General features: G+C 43.0%; 1 protein-coding gene across 2 annotated transcripts; it reads right to left on the bottom strand.

The window, feature by feature from the left end:
- Positions 1-3,727: 3,727 nt before the first annotated feature.
- Positions 3,728-17,565, bottom strand: asxl2 (ASXL transcriptional regulator 2). 2 transcript variants are annotated; one of them, XM_076107760.1, is made up of 12 exons: positions 17,374-17,565; positions 15,335-15,417; positions 14,397-14,505; positions 14,055-14,199; positions 12,635-12,753; positions 11,449-11,569; positions 11,102-11,161; positions 10,420-10,580; positions 10,000-10,096; positions 9,786-9,891; positions 8,479-9,193; positions 3,728-8,100 (listed from the first exon to the last, which is right to left on the bottom strand). In XM_076107760.1, the coding sequence occupies exons 1-12, from the start codon at positions 17,428-17,430 to the stop codon at positions 6,367-6,369; spliced, it is 3,507 nt and encodes a 1,168-aa protein (XP_075963875.1). In that variant the 5' UTR covers positions 17,431-17,565; the 3' UTR covers positions 3,728-6,366. The 2 variants fall into 2 exon arrangements, with proteins under 2 accessions (XP_075963875.1, XP_075963876.1); XM_076107761.1 differs by lacking the exons at positions 14,055-14,199; positions 14,397-14,505; positions 15,335-15,417; positions 17,374-17,565 and adding an exon at positions 13,499-14,015.
- Between the last annotated feature and the right edge of the window lie 8 nt (positions 17,566-17,573).

Here is a 17,573-nt window from a genome sequence, read left to right as displayed (position 1 = left end):
GAGATATTGGTGGTCCCGTGGTCTGTGCAAATGATAATTGTCCATGACATCCCGCTCAGCAGTGACTGCATCCTGTGGGCTAATGACACCGACCGAGAGCTGCGAAGGAAGCACTTAATGATGAGCACATTGCAGCTGGCCAATGAGGGAGCAGCGCTGGGTGCCCCAAACATGTCTGGATCACATGCGTGTTCAAAGGGTTCGCTGACCGAGGGGAGGGGGGGGGGGGGGGATCAGCTGACCAGCAGAGCATGAGGCAGGATATCTCGATTTATTTATTTATTTGTTCATTGCTTGTTCTTCGTCTCTCGTGATCTCTGCTGTTGTGACAGAAACTCTTTCCGCTCACTAACTTGCTGCTCTGTCTGGCTTGTGTTGAGAGGTTCTTATTGCTGGTCGCAGGGCTTCTTAAACGGACCCTGTTTTTATTGTAATCGGGGTTACAACTAATGATAACTTTTGTGATTAAGTCTGTGAAATGTCAAAATATAATGAAGTGAGCCGTCACTAGAGCTGCAACGCTTAGTTGATTAATCTACTATATTATTATCTGTATCAACGGAAAACTAATCAGGAATTGGACAACGATCTGGGTAATTATTGAAGCAAAAATGACAAACATTTGCAGGTTGCAGCTTCACAAATGTGAGAAGTGAATTCTTTTCTGTCATATGTTTAAATATCTCTGAGTGTAGATCGGACAGAAACTAGACTATCTGAAGACGTCACCTTGGGCTCCAGGGAGATATAACATTTTATAGACAAACCAATTTATTGATTTGATCATCTGAAGATGAATCGATAATGACAGCAGCTGTAATTTGCAGCCTTACCCATCACCATTCCATCAGAGCTCCGGGTGACATCTTTAAGTGTCTTGTTTTTTATCCAAACCCCAAAAACATCGAATTGACTTTGATGTAATGAAGAGAAAAGCTGAAACCAGAGCGTGTTTTTTCATACTTGCTTGAAAAATGACTGAAATGATTAATCGCTTATTGAAATATTTGCCATTTATTATTTTTGTTGTTGTTGTGATCAATTAATGGACCGATATGGCTGCATTCTAAGACAGCAATAAACCAGCGTGTGCTAACTTAAACAGCAATGTTACTGCTCTGAAAAGATCGTATGGCGTCCTGCAGCTCAGTGTGCAAACCATGGCAATAACTCAGTCAGGATTAAGGATTCACTTTGGTCATGATAGCAACTGAAAACACTCGGTCAGCATAATTGCATATTAAATGGAGTCCTAAAATGGGCAACACACGCTGTATTAGAGATGACATGTCAGAGGAGCACTGCTGTACTTGGGAGGGAAAGGGAAGAAAACATTTGCAATGCAGTGGGAGACCCAACAGACACATGTCAGCAAAACAACACAATGGCTCATTGTAAATATTCAGCCTGTGAAGTAACTGCAGAAAATCCATGAGTAGGCAACGCGGGCCCTTTGCATTGGAAGGCAATGGGAGCACCGCATGACAGCAAATGAATGAGTTTAATGCGGGAGTTGATCGTTTCATGTCAGATAAGGAAACGGAGACAAGTTGTTAATAATTCATAGACAAAATGAATTCACAGACCGGTCTCATTAATGGGATTTTTAGCCCGTTGCATTCACTCATTTGCTCAAAATAATCACAACCTCTTAATTATCTTGATATCGGATCTTTTTTGTTGGTCACAAATAGACAAATGTGTGGTTGTCATTATAGGCGCAAGGTGCATTTTACTGTAACCGCACCTTCAGCTTCAGAGTAATGACAACATCCTTTGACGCGAGTCAACATAAGGACTCGGTTACTGCAGTACCTCCCTTCCGCTGATATCACCCACTTCTCGGTAGCCTTGTTCCTCACAGTGAGCAACCCTGCAACACTTTAAAATGCACTTCTGAAGCGACGGCACCGCACAACCGCAGCCATAATGGCGATTTAACTGCCTATTTACCTTATTACCGCAATGGGAATGGCGTGTCGTGATGCCCATATATATATATATATATATATGGTGTATATATATATATATGGTGTATATATATATATATATATATATATATTAGGGGGGGGGGGGTAACTAACAATGGCAATCCTGCATTTTATTTTCAATTCTCACTGACGTCTCGACTACAGAGGCAGGCAGCTGGCCTTTACAGGAGGAAAATCACGCAGGTTGCGTTTAGAGCATCATCATCATCATCCCCCTCATCATCATCAGCAGCAGCAGCAGCAGCAGCTCCAGATGGGAAGGATAAGTGATCAATAAAGAGGACATTTCCTCCGTTTTATTCACAGTCGCACTCTCACCTTTTGGTGAATCCACGCGCGTGTCCGCCGACGTTACAGCTGTCCGCGCGATGAGAAACGGCTCGGACGATCCATCTTCATACCTCAAACCCGCGCTCCCTCCCGGTTCATTCGACTTCAGTCTGGAGAACTGCGCTTTGTAGCCGCACACGGAAACGTATACGAGCGCCCCGCTCCGCTCGGCATCGTCAGCGACCCAGCGGCAGAGGACGGCAGAGAAGAGCAGAGCGCGAGAGCAGGCACGGAGATGCCATGCGCGACCACCTACTACACTTTACGCATGTGCGCACGCACGCTGGTTAAAGGCGCACTACTACTATTTCTGTCTTTTGCTCTGAATTATGATCCTCAGCACGAGAGGAGTGGAGATGAGACAAGAAAGGGATTCAATTAAGCTTAAAGGGTTATTCCACTGATTTTATTGAACTTTCATAAAGGTGGGGGACTCAAAAGAGACAGATTAAGAAAACAATTGGGATCCACATTGCATCACAGCATCTCTAGTTCTTCATTCAAATTTCTTTTTTTCCTGCATCTTAAGTAATATCCCCACTGATTCTTAACATTGGAGCACGTGTCTCTCCTGGAGAATGTATTGAGCCTGCAGGCTTGTGTTATACTCACCAGTTTATCTTTTTCAACACAAATAAATCATGTGTTGTCCATTGGACATGCGGCAAACGGATTGGACAAAACATGACGACTTTATGCCGAAAAAAAAGATAAAGTGGTGAGTATAACACAAGCCCTGAATACAACAATACCCATGAGTCTCAGCAGGAAGCCAGTCAAAGGGTGGAGGGTCAATTCAAAAGTAGCACATTGCGATGCAGTGATAAACAGAACACGGTACTATAGCTGCTACATTCACCCAAAATTGACTCAGAATCCCAAAATAGATGATGACCATTAGCGGTGTACATAGCAGCATTTTAAGCGTGGTGATTGGATGCTTGTTGCTGCAATATTATAAACAATAGCAATCTAGACTTGCGCTTTATGCAAAGTACCCTGGGATAAAATTGAAAATGCAAATGCCCCTTGGGAGTTGTTAATTCTCCACCCAAGTGTTCTTCGTATGTTTTTATGCCTTGAACTTTTTTTTACAAAGAAACTGATATTTTCTAACGCAGTAGTTCATTTTTTTTAAACTGATGATTCGAAACTGGAGAGTATCCAAGCCATAGAAGAGTTACGAAACATGGTCTATAGTAAATAAAAAGAATGTTTACGTCCAGTTATTGTTCATTTTTTAAACTTTCGAGCCCAATCTGAGAAAAACCTGATGGCATTAAACACAGAAAACCGTCCACGACTGTTTTCATAGAGTTTAGTACTCATCGTGTCGAGTAAACTGAACTTCAGGTGACCGTTGACCTCCCTCTGTGTGAGATAAACACCAGGAAACACACACAAAATGCTTTTCTTTTCATTATTTATTCATAATAGTCTATAACCTCTGATAAAATACACTTTGTTTATAAGTGCTGATTACTATATTACATTCACCCGGAGTTTAAATGGAGACAAAATGACACAGACACGTTAAACAAATTCATCTAGTGATAAACGTTGACATTTGAAAATGGTGGTGATTGCCCACGACACGTTGTGGGCAATGCTTTGTGAACACAACAGGTAACTTCATGGGGACGGCTGCCTGACTCACGTTTCAGTCCTTATTAACAAAGATTTCAGCTGCCTTTTGGGTTGTTTGATTGTATTTGTTAATTGTTTTTGCAGTGCAATCCAGTCCCCAACTCTACATGAGTAAATACAACATCCTAACATCACATTCAACCAAATAAGACCTAAGTATTTATTGGGGGGGGGGATGTATTAAATTTGTGTTAACAAAATCAAATACTGGTACGCCAGTTTTAGTGAAATGACTACGCTAAATCTGTGGAAAGCTCTCCTGACTCTAGCCCTATAATCTTAAAATCAATTTTCCACACGACATAAGCCCCCGTTTAATAACAAATACATTTAAAAATGGACTTTGTTTAATCCACTGACCTACAAATGCTGCTTTAAAAACACATCTTTGTGTTCCCATAAGGTAATGACACAAACGTAGACAGCTCACAAAGGTACACGCATACGACAACAACTCTATGGAAAAATACAGACCAACGGATCCATAAACAAACGCTGGGCCACACAGAATATTGATACCTGGGCAATTTGATTTATAAAAGTCAAGTTATTCTCTGTACGGTGGCCTGTCCAGTCCAAACTAAATCATAGGAAAAAACGGACAGCCAATATATTATTATAGTAAATACCCTGTTGATCTTCAAAAACAATTAGCAAATAGATTTTTTTGAATATAAAATATATTAATTAAAATATATTACTTTATGATTACAATATTACTTTCTTTAAAAGGTGACTTTGGCTTGTTACCTTGAACATAATTGCTATAAAACAGGTCTGAATTAAGTTGATGCGTCTTAATTTGCAATCAGCACGAACACCAAAAACACCTGCTGAGGTGACGCTTCACACCGACAGTTTGAATGTTACTATGTGGCACAGTAAGGATTCATACTGCGTTAACATTACCCTAATGTGCCGACTCATCATTGTACATCGCACACATTGTAGTAGCTCATTATATAAACACGATCCAGTATTATTGTGTGCTTACGGTACTTCATACCACATTAAAATGGAGGCTGACACTCTCAGTTCTCTGGAAAAAGGCCCTTTAAATAAATTTAAAAGTGTTAAACTGTTCATCAGTGTCATCTTGTACCTCCGGATCATTCTGTAAAACTGAAGCATGCTCTGCTGAATCATTCTATGATGAAGCATTTAGCGTTTTAGCATCACGTACTGTTCTCCTCCGTTTGCTTTCCACATTCAAAATAAGTTTGTAATAAAACAGGATATACTCCAGCAATGTGTGCTGCACCAATAAAATAAAATACACTTCTACATCTAGGCATATACCGTAAAGAGGCAAATATTTACAGTGACAAAGCTAAAGTATCTTCATTTTCTCCCCTTTGCCTTGAGTGTTTTGTTTGTCACTGCTGATCTGTCAATACAGACGTACAAGCATGAGAAACCTCACCTCATGGGAGACAATATCTACAAACTGGCTTTCTTTGGGGAGAAAATGAAGGTTCACACAGTAGGAAGTGACTCTAGACCTGGAAAAGATCTCAATTTCCCAAAAGCAACATAAAGTTATTTCTATATATAGATTATTCTTCTTTTTACCCCCAACGTTTGATTGTAAGTACACAGTTACTACCATAGATCCAGGTGGCGTTCAAGTGCTTTGCCTTTCAACTGTTAGTCAAAGATCGACGTAATGTGCAATCCTCACGAGTCATCGCTCAAAATTCTATTTATATTCTCTTTCTCAAACCATACGTGTTCTTTCTACTTCTTGAATCTGAGTGTGGTCAGTAATAAATGTACAGTTTTTATATAAAACAGTTACTGTGAGCTGCACTTTCCTGCCATGCGTGCGTAAATGCCAGGAGGTACTCTACAACAAATGATTATCATTAGCGCCCTTTTTTTTGCCTTAAAACCACAACTGATTCGGCCCAATAATAAAAAGTGTCAGTATTAAACACAACAGTCATTATGTTCTACAAAAATAGCAACATTCATTTTTCCCTCCTTTTTTTTTTTTAAACTACACATATATACGTGTATATATAGATATATATATATATCTATATATACAGATATATTTATTTAAAAAAATATATCACACTAATCCTAGCCGAGTGCAAACGTTGACTTTACATTGGTCACACGTCTGACAGACTACTGATTTGATTGAGAACTGATTGACATTTCTATCCAAAAATTGCACGAAACAACTTTTTTTGAAATCGATGTTGGTGAAACAAAAGAGCATCCAGTGTAAATCCTTCCCCACAGCGGCCACATGCTGGTTGTTTTATCTGTGAGTGTGGCTAATGCGCTTCACCGCAGCAGCGATCGATTCGGAATGACCCGCTCCTGCTTCGTGTCTCGCTTCAATACAAATCAAACCACGATTTCTCTTCCGAGTGTTATTCCTTTCATATCATCGCACAACTAAACACGACACGCAGAGTTTCGAGGGGCCGATGCAGTCGTCGTGGCAAAAGGCTCCGCACCCTTTGCACACGATCATCGCCTTCAGTCTGCAGTAGCATTTGGACTGCACGTCCTCCATGTTGGAGCCCTCGATGAACGACTGCTCGGGCGAGGGCTCGCCCTGGTCGCCGTGGTCTAACGAGTGACCGGCCGGTATGGTGGTGACGGTCACCGAGAAAGACATGACGCCGCCGTCCGCCTCGGACGAGGCCGCGGAAGAGCCGACGCCTGCGGCGCTGTGGTTCAGAGTGTGAGGTACAGACATGCTGATAGTGCCACCGTAGCACGACGCTGCCACCGCTTCCTGATTATCCAGCGTTCTCTGGGTGTGAAAGGCAGACTGCCGCTGGTGAATGGGGTCCACTTGGGCGAGACATGGCTGGGAGTTCCCTTGGTTGCTATTGCGGAGTTCGAGGTGCCTTTGGTGTGACTGAGAAAAAGGGCTGGTGTCTTTGGCTGTCGCGCTGGTGCTGTTGTTGTTGTCGCCGCCGGCTGCACTGTCCTCTGATCCGGGCTCAGTCTTTACATTGGAGCAATGCTGAATGCTCGCTGCTTCATCGGACTTGGTTATCGAGAATCCGTGCTGCTCCGTTTTAACCCCGGAAGCAGGAAAGAAACATTTCCTGGCAGGTTCCTCTTCTTCTGTGCTTTCCCTTTTTAAAGTGGACACAGACACGTTGGGGATGACAGACTGCTGCAGCCTCTTGCTCTCCGGTCCTCGGCCGTATGTGGACACATTGAGCAGGTAATGCCCCGTCATGGCAGGCCTGGGCATCCTCTTTCGACCCAGATATCCTACCGAAATCCTGGATTGGTCCTGACGTTCTTCTGCATGCAGCAGCTGATGGACTTTGTGCTGAGGTCCCATAGCACCATAAGGCTGGCTCTGCTGGCCTTTCCTCTGCATTAGAGCCAGCAGGATCTGCTCCTGAGTCTCCTTGTCAGGAAGCTCCCTGTGGTGTCTCGTGTATTCCACTCCTGCTCGTCCTGCTGTACTGAACTGGTGGGACACCGGCTTATCAGCCCTGTGCTCAGCAGAGTGTGGTGTCTTCCCCTTACTACCACAGGGAACGTTTGACATCTTCACTTCCACTTTGGAAAGCGGTTTCGGGAGGATCTGCTCCAACAGAACCTCTCTTCCCTGCAGAAGCTGAGTGACCAGCGGGTTATTTGCAGGGACACAGGAGCTGGTCTTGGTTGATCCAGCAAGCGATGGGTTCTCCTGTTCCTTCAGAGCGTGCACGGGTGACGGAGTGTGCTGCATATGAATGCTATCGGGTCCTGCACTGACAGAACCAGCAGAAGGACCTTTGCGTTCTTCATCAGTTTTGCTGGGGTAAGAGGTTTGAGACCAGTTTGGGTTTAGCTGTCCAAAAGAGTCCAGTGGGCGAGAAGGAGGTGTATTGGTCCGACTGCTGCTGCTGGAGGCCGGTAAGCTGGTCGATGCCTGCGGGGACGTTGGGCCTCCCCCCGGCCCCGGGCCCGGCACCGCTCCCTTCGATGCAGATGACACCGCGGCAGCCGCTGCTCGCTGCGCTCGGGCAAGCTGAGCTTTAGCTTTGATGTCGGCCAAAGTGCGAGCACCGGTACGGCCCGGGCTGCTCAGCGGGGCCGGGAGGGGAGTCCTCGGGGAGACTTGACTCGGGGACAAAGGAACGGGAAGAATTCGTGCCACTGGGATCTGCAGAGTAAAAAAAAACGAGATGTTATAGAAATACTTCAAGAGATGCATATATTAGTAAATGAAACTTTCTCCACAACATAGCGAGGTAGCTGATTTACGGGATTTATTTGGGAAGCTAATACTGTTTAGAATATACTGATAATAAAGATCAACAGCAGAGAAATGCAGGAGGGGTTTGAGACATTTCTACGAACATTTGATCATTTTTGACACATTTCTTTGCACATGCCTCTCTAACTGTGAATGTGTGACTGCTGCACTCTGCAAAGAAGAAGAAAGCTACAAACTTGTCAGAGCCACCTTTCCAGCCTACAAGTGGTGAGTTATTTTTGGATACTCAAGAGATAGATACATAAATCAGAGGAGTTTTCCTACCGTGAGCGGTGGAACCCTCTGATTTGTTGCTGAAGTTGGTGTTGCAGGGCTAGATATGGAAGTCGCTGGAGGAGATACAGAGGAGACCGAGGACAGTGAGGAGACTGAGGACATACGGGGCCTTTTCTCTGGTGTCAATTCTTCCCCAATCTCACCGAGAGATTTCCTTTTCAGCGGCTCTGAGGGGCCACTGGGCTCAGAGATGACCTCTTTGCTCTCCTCAGCAGGCTTAACCACAGACACAGGCTGCACCTCGTTTACCTCTGAACTAGCCGGTGGTGGGCGGCTCTTCTTCACAGGCGACTGGGGGACTTCACTTTTCTCCTCCTTCACTTCCTCCATGCGCTCCTTTTCAGGCAGAGCACCTGCCGCGGCCCGTTCGGCCGGCCTCTCCACCTCTGGCGTTTTCACTGCAGGTGTCGGCCCCGGCTGTGCTGCGGCGCTCAACTTCCGGTCCTCGGCGTACTGCGCTCGCCGTGTCTTCATGGGCTCATTGGTGGAGACTGGCTCTCTCTGAGCAGCTTGCGCCTTCGGAGGCTCCTTTGTGGGCTTGGTGTCTTTCACAGCGGCAGCGCCAGCTTCGCTCTGGCTGCTGTCCTCGCTGCCCTTGGGATCCTCTGGTGCTTGAGCGGCAGGTCCCGTCTGATGAGGCGGGGACTCCTGATTCACATCAGCCTTCGTCAGCTCTTTGGATTCCTCAAAGCTGAGCCCAGAACTAGACAGAGAGAGAAGAGGAAGGTAGAAAGACAACCAAATAAACAAATCCATAAATTAAGTGAGTTCTCTCTTAAACGGAACACAGATGTTTTATAAAACACTAAGCTTTTGAAGGAATTATTAGGAACACACACTCAGTAGGGCTTTAAAGTGACAGTGATTCAAAACAGACAAACATCAACAATTAAGTTGCTAGTTTTGTTTCATAGATCACTGAATAAAAGCATTACAGTGCAGTTATTGTTCACTTTTAAAAAAAGTACTCAGATTCCCTACATTTGTGTTAATGTGTTAATGCATGCTTCTGTAAAGTGATAGGGAGAAGAGGATGGTGTTTAGATTCTATTAGGGATCTCATTCAGCTCTAAATAATCATTTCAAACATGAGATTAGACGTACAATCGTGTCAATGACGTGAAGAAAAACATCCTCAGAAAAGGTAAGATCGCCTCTCTACTGTTTGTAGGTCCTAGATGGCTTTTAATGTGAAAGGAACAGTCTTTGGGCATTTGGAAAAACAATGTGCCGTCCAACTTCTCTAAAGCTGGATTAGTGAATGAATAAATAATATATCATGGAGGAGGACTTACTTTTCCCCATAATAGTTTTCAAAGAAGGCTTCCTTCCACAGCTCAACTCTCTTTTCCTTCTCTATTTCTTGGCGCATTCGTAGCTGCAGCTCAGGAGTGAATTCCCCTGTAGAGACAAAAGGATATGTTACACATGTTCTGTGTCGTAGCACTGAACCTTGGTGACTTAATTGTTCTTTGAATATGAGCTGAATGCAGTTATTTTTGCACTGACCCTCAGCCAGTCTCTCCTTCCAAGACTGAGCCGCCGACGTGAAGAACTCGTTGTTCAAGGCAGAACTAGTGACCTTCATGAGGCCGTCCATGCAGGCCTGGGGAGAGGAGGCACAATGTTATGACTAACATCATCACCATCACTGCATCAGTACATGGACGTATGCTTCTCATCTGTGGTGCACAGTTAAACATGTAGAATCAGCGGACAGTAATAAATGCTGTACTGAGGTTAGCTGTGTGTAAAATGTGCAGATGTGTTTCAAAACATTTTCAAAACAACTATTTAGCGAGATAGTTTAACACATTATACGACGATTCACAGGAGAGATGGGAAATCACATGCAATAACACAACACTTAGTACACTGAGTACATTTGATAACGCAACAAACGTATAAGAAGTATAATTGTAGAGCCACCTGCCGGTCAACTTCAGGGAGAAGTTTGAGCAGCCTCTGTTGGCAGTCTGGAGGCAGGACGGAGAAGGTGTGCTTGTTGATGATCGCCCTTAAGTTGGTGTTGACCAAAATGGAGTCCGGCGTTTCCACATCTATTTTACACTTTGTACGTTTCAGCTGCCCTGCAATGTAAAACAGGAAACAGATGTAAGCCAAGACCGATGAAGCAATGCTGATCCTGCAACTGAGACCGTGAGTAATTTACTCTCACGTGTTGTCGTGTCATTCATTTTCCTTCTTAACACTTTTGTTCTGCTAACGTGGGATCATTTCACTTGGTCCCTTTTTAAAGGATGCAGTTCACTCCATCGTAGTCCGGGCAAGCGGGCAGAAATAAGTTTGCACCCAACTGTGAGGTTATTTTAAACGATTTGAATGGAGGTTTGCTTTGTTCTACATTTTCCTTTTGTCAACAAACCCCATGAATCAACAACACATGTGTCAGTGTCTAGATACTGTCTGACTTCCCTACCCTGCATATCAAACAGAGTCAGAGTAGATAAGTACATAAGAATAAGGTGAAGCAGCACCTCTGACATTTACGCCAAATTTGAAGAAATTCCCTCCGGGCGTTCTTGAGAAAACGTAGAAATCTAGAAGTTGAGCAGCCGCTGGATTAACTTAAAGCAGATGTGTGACTTACCTGCACCGAGGCGGCCGGACCTCTGAGAAACCTTCCTCGGGACGACCGGGTGGCATAAGTCTGTTTGGACAGAAGGAGAGGAGGAGAAAGAAAAAGCTCTGAGATCTAATTGTTTCCACAAGGATGCTGCCAGTTATATGAGTCATGTTTGGATGGAGATAGTACAATGCCTTTTGTTGTGTAGTTATGAGTGATAAGTAATAACAGGACATAAGAACTGCATCAGACATTTAGCGTCAAAACTGTGTGGATTATCGTGCAATGAGCGTTAATTATATATAATATCCAAATGGCTACTATTCATTTCATTTCACATTGTATTTGACAATGGAATAGCTGCCACCTACCAGTCTTTGTAGTGATGTTGTCAGCCATATCTTTGATGGTTTTCAGAAGCAGTCTAGGACTGGAGGTGGTTGGCATTCCCCCCTGTCTGCGCTGGTTTCTCTGTAGCTGCTGCTTCAAGGCCTGAAACCGAACAAAACAAGGAAAGGAACAAATGTCCAGCAGTATGAGAAAAAGAGTGTGAATGTATGAAACCCTCCGTTTCCCTGCAACTACTCCCCCAGGGCCACTTGCCTGGTTAAATAACGGCTAAATAGCAGTGCAGCGATGAAACATAGGTTGCATAACAAAAGCATAAATCAACTCTGCGTTGTGGATCTGTCGAGAAGTCTGCTCGCCTCACAAGCACAATGTCAACAGATTAAAGAAGCAATCCAAGACAGTCCGCTGATTGTCTTTGTTTTGTTTTAAGAAGAAAAATACACAATAAGTCTCTCCGGCGCCAATATTTTTGCCAAATCGCAACCTTCTTGTGTTTCCTACGCCCAATAAATGAACACAAATTGGTCTTACACAGCCAAAAACAAAAGGGTTCCACACCAGCACAGATGGAGTGAATTACAATCTGTGCAATCAAGTGAAATCTAATTAAATGTAACACAAAAAGCACAAAGCAGCCAATAGGAAAAATGTTGAACAGGGTGGATTATGAGGACATTAATACTGTAAAACCAGCTAAAGGCATTTTTCCTGCCGCCTCATTGTTTTTAAATAATCAGCACAAGATGTTTTACAGGCAGGCAATGGGAGGATAGTTTGTGGCTGCAGACAAGCCAACGTAGGTTATGTACACGTTTACAGAAAACGTGTCAGCGAAAAACAGTTGAGAGAAATGTGGTGAACTGTGCAGAGAAGAGTGACGACGTATTGTGACATGGATTAGAGGTGTGAGACTCCGATTCAGATCAGAACTGTATTTTGAGTTAATAGTACCAGTGTCCTTTAAAAAGGCTACACATTGTTAGTGAATGCAAGTAAAATCACATGAATATATTACTGAATTTAACAAGTATGTATTGTGTGTGTTGCAGCGCGGGGTGGCAGGGATGTACATGAGGGTGTGGCAGGAACTCGTGCACCATCTGAGACGTGTTTGCACAAATAGTGAACATAGTATTTACTCCGCTAAAAAGCTGTTATTAACACAACCAAGAAATAAACGATAAGGAACAGCAAACCCGTCTGTACCTGTTTCAAAGCTTTCTTGCTGTGTTTCTGCGAGGGAGAGATGAGCTTACTGGTGGAGACCGAAGGCGACGAGCATCGAGGCTGCGGAGAGGACGGCTGTGACTGCAGCTTGGAGGGAACTACAAAATACAAAAGTACACACAACAGATGTGAGAAAATACACTTCCTGAGGGTGGTTTATGGACGTTATCACATCATGCTTTTGTTTTGATGAAACTGAAACCAATACCTTGCACAAAGAAGCAGACTGCAGTACCTTGCTAAAATATCATATTACTAAAAATGGGCTGAACGTCTCAATAGGAAGATTGTTCACAGCAACCTCTCTGTTCTATATTTCTAATTCTATCTTTCTACGTACTGCAGCAGTTCCACTCGTTTCTTTTTTCCGATGCCACTTAATTTGCATTTGACTTTGTGGCTTCTTTGCATTGATTAGTTCAAAACTAAAACAATATCTGAGTCCTCCCACTCGCATATAAACCAAGGTTATTTGCTTGGCAGTTTCAAACTTGTGCATAATGAGGAAGTGGTCACAGGTCATGCTGAGAAAATACAGTTTCCTGTTTTAACAGTCACTTAAAATATTCAAGTGGCAGAGAGAAATAATGAGAGTCGGTGAGAGCACAGCGGGAGGAAAACAAAATAGTTTCTACTCGAAGAGACGATCATTCTTCAAAAGTTTGCTCTGCAATCCGGTGCAGTCAGGTATTCACAATGAGATGGTTTGACCGCACAGGAGCTCGAAAGAGCAAAAACTGCACATGACGTGACCGCCATGTGCAGCCTGCCGCTTCTCCGCTGACAATTAAGGATGAAAGACGTCATGGACACAGCCTGTTTGCTGAAAAGATAAAAACCCACCTTTTGCTCTCATCATGTTTGATGCTCAGTGTATTCCAGGAACTATTTTGTGAGGAGACGATGTCATTGATGCTTGCCTCTTATACTGCTTCTTCAGCCGGTTTCCTGTGTTTCCGCAATGACTTTTCACAACGGCTGCGAAGGGGCGTTAACTGTCATAACAGAGCACGGTAACCAACCAGCAAAAATGAACTAATGAGTAGAGCTGCAGTCCTTACTTAGTGCGTCGTGACTGCTGTTGATGGCGAGCGGAGTGTATTTCACTCCTACTGACAAGCCTTTATTCTTTAATACTGTAGACGGAGCTTGAAAATAAAGCTCATTTGAACGTTGTAGTTTGGTGGTATTTCATATTAGTTAGCTTGCAAAATTGGTCTACCATCAGGAACGTTTAGCTGTGACGTTTAAGTTCTTGCAAATTCTTAAATTGAGTAATGCACTATAGTTTCTGTTAACATCTCCATTAAATATTCATGTGTTTAAGCTATTATGGTCTGTAAACTCTTCTTAAAGTGGAGCTACTTAAGGGATGTAGTGATATGCAATGATCCTGTACCTCTTCGCATCCACCTTCCTCTCGTGCCCTCTCCTGCTGCGAGGGCACTGCTGCTGTTTTCTGTGCTTTGGGAGTCCGACAGATCGTCACTGCTCTCCTCAGAGCCCTCCTCGGACATGTCCTTCGCCACATCGGAGATGTCCTTCTAAAAGAAGAGCAGTTATTCCCACGTCATACTCATAGAATTCAGCCAAAGCATGATTTAAGTATAAGAGCGTGAAGATATTTATCTTTGGTTATCATGTCATGTTTACCAACAATTATGTTTTCCTGCTCCTGAAGTACACTGACATCGTGAATGATCTTTTACATAATAGTAAAGCTGCTTTATGTCTAACTAACCTTTAATGTGTAGACCCCCATTCGGCCTGGGACTTTGTAGAAGATGCCCTCCTCTCCACGAGAGTTCGTGTGCAGCATTGCGTTCAGACATGCCAGCGGCGAGGTTCCACTGGATCATGAAAGGAAAAAAGAAGCAAATTACACATCTGTTCCTCAAAACGTCAAACAGCTGGGAGAAAGACGCAAGAAGGGTAAAGGCTGGTCTGATATCTGGGGAGAAATTGCTACCATGCGTCAAGAAGACATGTATGAGTTCAGGTCAGATTTACATCAGTGGCGTTGTGGGCAATTTACTGAATGTTTTACCCAGAATCAGTTGAGTAGAACTGGTTCAAGACTAATCTAATCATTGTGAGGACCTGATTAGGGTTACAAATATTGCCCGCTGGATCATTTATCTCATTAAATTTGCACCCCCAATATATTTTTGGATAATGTAACTGTGTTGAACTTTTGAATCTATGGAGCAAAAACCTCCTTTACTTTGTTAGAATGTTGAGTAATTTACCATACTGAAGTATATAAATATGTTTTTATGCAACATGTGGTTATAAATCGTAGCAAGTCTATGTAGAATACGAGTGTGACTCCAACACTGTCTATATGCAACTGAACCTAGGACATGTTATTGTTAATAACATGCAAAAGGTAAAACCAAACAAAGTGGCATTGCAGTGAGTTTGTAAGATAAGGGGTGGGGGGGGGGGGGGGGGGGGGGGGGCTAGCATTGTCTTACCTTCTGGATGAGAACAGTGACAATGAAACAAAAAGAAATGAAACAGTTATTAATTGAGTAAAATAACTGTTACTATGTGAACAAGAAAAAGGGAAGTACGGGATATGAGCAATCAATAACAGAGGCAGAAAGCTGTGTCCTCCCTCTCTTTCTCGTGATAATGTCGCCTATCTTTGTAAAGCTAAGAAAGGAAAATATTTACCTTATTTCTTTAAGTCTTTCTCTTTGGATCACCTGCAAGATCTCTTTATGGCTCATGGGCGTATTAGGGTATTTCTCCAAAACCTGAAAAAATAATAAAATATCATTATCAAAACAAAACAAAAAAGCACAGTTATGTTGTTGTGGTTGTCATAAAACATGATGAAGCACACTTAAGATTCCACACAGGCAAGAAGCTTTCTAACAAAGTTTCCACAAAGACTGTAAGAGCAGGATATCTTTCTCAGAATAATCCACACCACAAACACCATGTGGCTTTTGCCTTTAATAGTAGATAATAGACTAAATGTTTGGTTCACTAGTACGTTATGAGTAGGGAACACTGTTATAACACGAACAGGGAATGCAGCAAGATGACATTCATAATAACGTCGACATCAGCTAACAGGAAAACATATCAATTAAAGAAATTGTTAGTTAGTACCCAGCTCTGTCAGCACTAGAATGTAACTGCACCGTTCTGTCCCTGTTGAACTTCCATCGATCTGTCTGTCTGTCTGTCTGTCTGTCTTGAAATTGCCGGTCGACCCTCATCTACCTGCATGTCTTTTGTTGTTGTTTAGCTGCGTCTGACTGACTTATATATTTCACATACTCTGCATGCTTTTATGTTTTGAGCCTCTGACATGGATGTTTTTTAGTGTCTAATAATGCAGCATAATCTGGTCTTTAGTCCATGTTTCTATTTAACATAGTTATATCTCATTTTAGTTGCTTTGTGTGTGTTGAATTTGAGAGCCTCTGTGTTGCATGTCTTGTTAGTACTTGACAATATAAGAGCCTCCTGAATGATAATACTACTTATATTAATATTCTCACTTCTTTTATTGTTTGTGCATGCATTGTAAAGGGTCAATATTGCCTAAAAACAGAATATAAGTTGTAACTTATATTCTGTTTTTAGGTTTACTTTGTAACATCTGCCTTAAGGACTACAGATGAAAAATAGCCTCTTGGCTTTATCTCTGGCGCATTTACAACAATGTTTTTATTAATATGCACTGCCCCTTATCAAATAAACCAATAAATAAAATAAAAACAAGCTCACCGTACAGAAACTTATTTTTATTTAGTTCCCACCTTGTACAGACTTTGTAACGGTTCATGTATCCACCGCATTGCTGTTAACGTGTTGAGCATCTCAGCAAAACAGGACTTAGGTGTGTAGAAACTAACGGTATTACAATTAACTATCTGTAGAGTTATAGCTCCGTTATGTGAGCAAACTACTAACAATTAGTGATAGCCTAAAACTCAGTGGAGCTAACGCTACTGCACAACTGAACAGTGGATGTCTTCACGAGCGATAGCGTTCAGCTTTAATTATGAAATAGTGGTTGTGGAGTTTGGATATTTTGCAGTCATTAGCATGCTACGCTAGAGAGCTAGCTATAATGCCAGCAGCATTCATTACTGTATTCTGATACATCGCCTGCCGTTGGCATGCAATATATTAACTTGGTGATGTACCGGGGCGTTAATGTAACATATGGAGAACTCCGTTTAATAATAATAGTGTATGTCACACTGCATTTAATTTGCAGCTGATATCAAACAAACTTGTTGACGAACTCTACGCTAGCAGGAGCTAGCGTGCTAACCTGGCTAGCCGAACTCTACGTTAGCACAGGAGCTAGCGTGCTAACCTGGCTAGCCGCGCGCTACCCATGACGTGATTACTTAACGGTTACTTCCTTCGACTTCAGATCGTGACAAACATGTCATCAGCGCTGTGTGGACGCAACACACACATATGGGTTTTTTTTTGTTAAAAGGAAAGGTGCTTTTGGGGGGGGGGGGGGGGTGCACAGCTGACAGTCGCCTCGCAACGATGACAGCTAGACGGCTATAGTGACAGCGGTCCTCCAAATGTCTAAGCGTCAAACACGGGCCTTACATCTCGTCTCCACTAGCAGGTCATGAACTCATAAACACAGTTGTACAAAGTGGGAGCGTTCAAGGAAAAACAACCACAACAAACGGCAGATATAAAACAAATTAAAAAAACACCTAGAATACCGTTTTTGCGGCTTCCGCCCACGTCCTCCCCTTCTTTTTCTTCTGCCTCTCCCTCATTGTTGATGTCTCTTCTGTGCAGAGAGTAGTGTTGTAATGTGTCTGTTCCAGTTGGAAGTGTTGCTTTAGTTACCGCGTAAGATCCACTCTCCGTCTGCCATGTTGGACTTACAGTAAAGAGTCACGTGACTCCGAGGGAAACG

Source organism: Anarhichas minor, unplaced genomic scaffold (assembly GCF_050575085.1).
Source record: "Anarhichas minor isolate MPS153535 unplaced genomic scaffold, ASM5057508v1 ptg000040l, whole genome shotgun sequence".
Taxonomy (NCBI): Eukaryota; Metazoa; Chordata; class Actinopteri; order Perciformes; family Anarhichadidae; genus Anarhichas; species Anarhichas minor.
The sequence above is the reverse complement of the archived record's forward strand: the minus strand, read 5'-3'. Positions and strand labels throughout refer to the sequence as shown.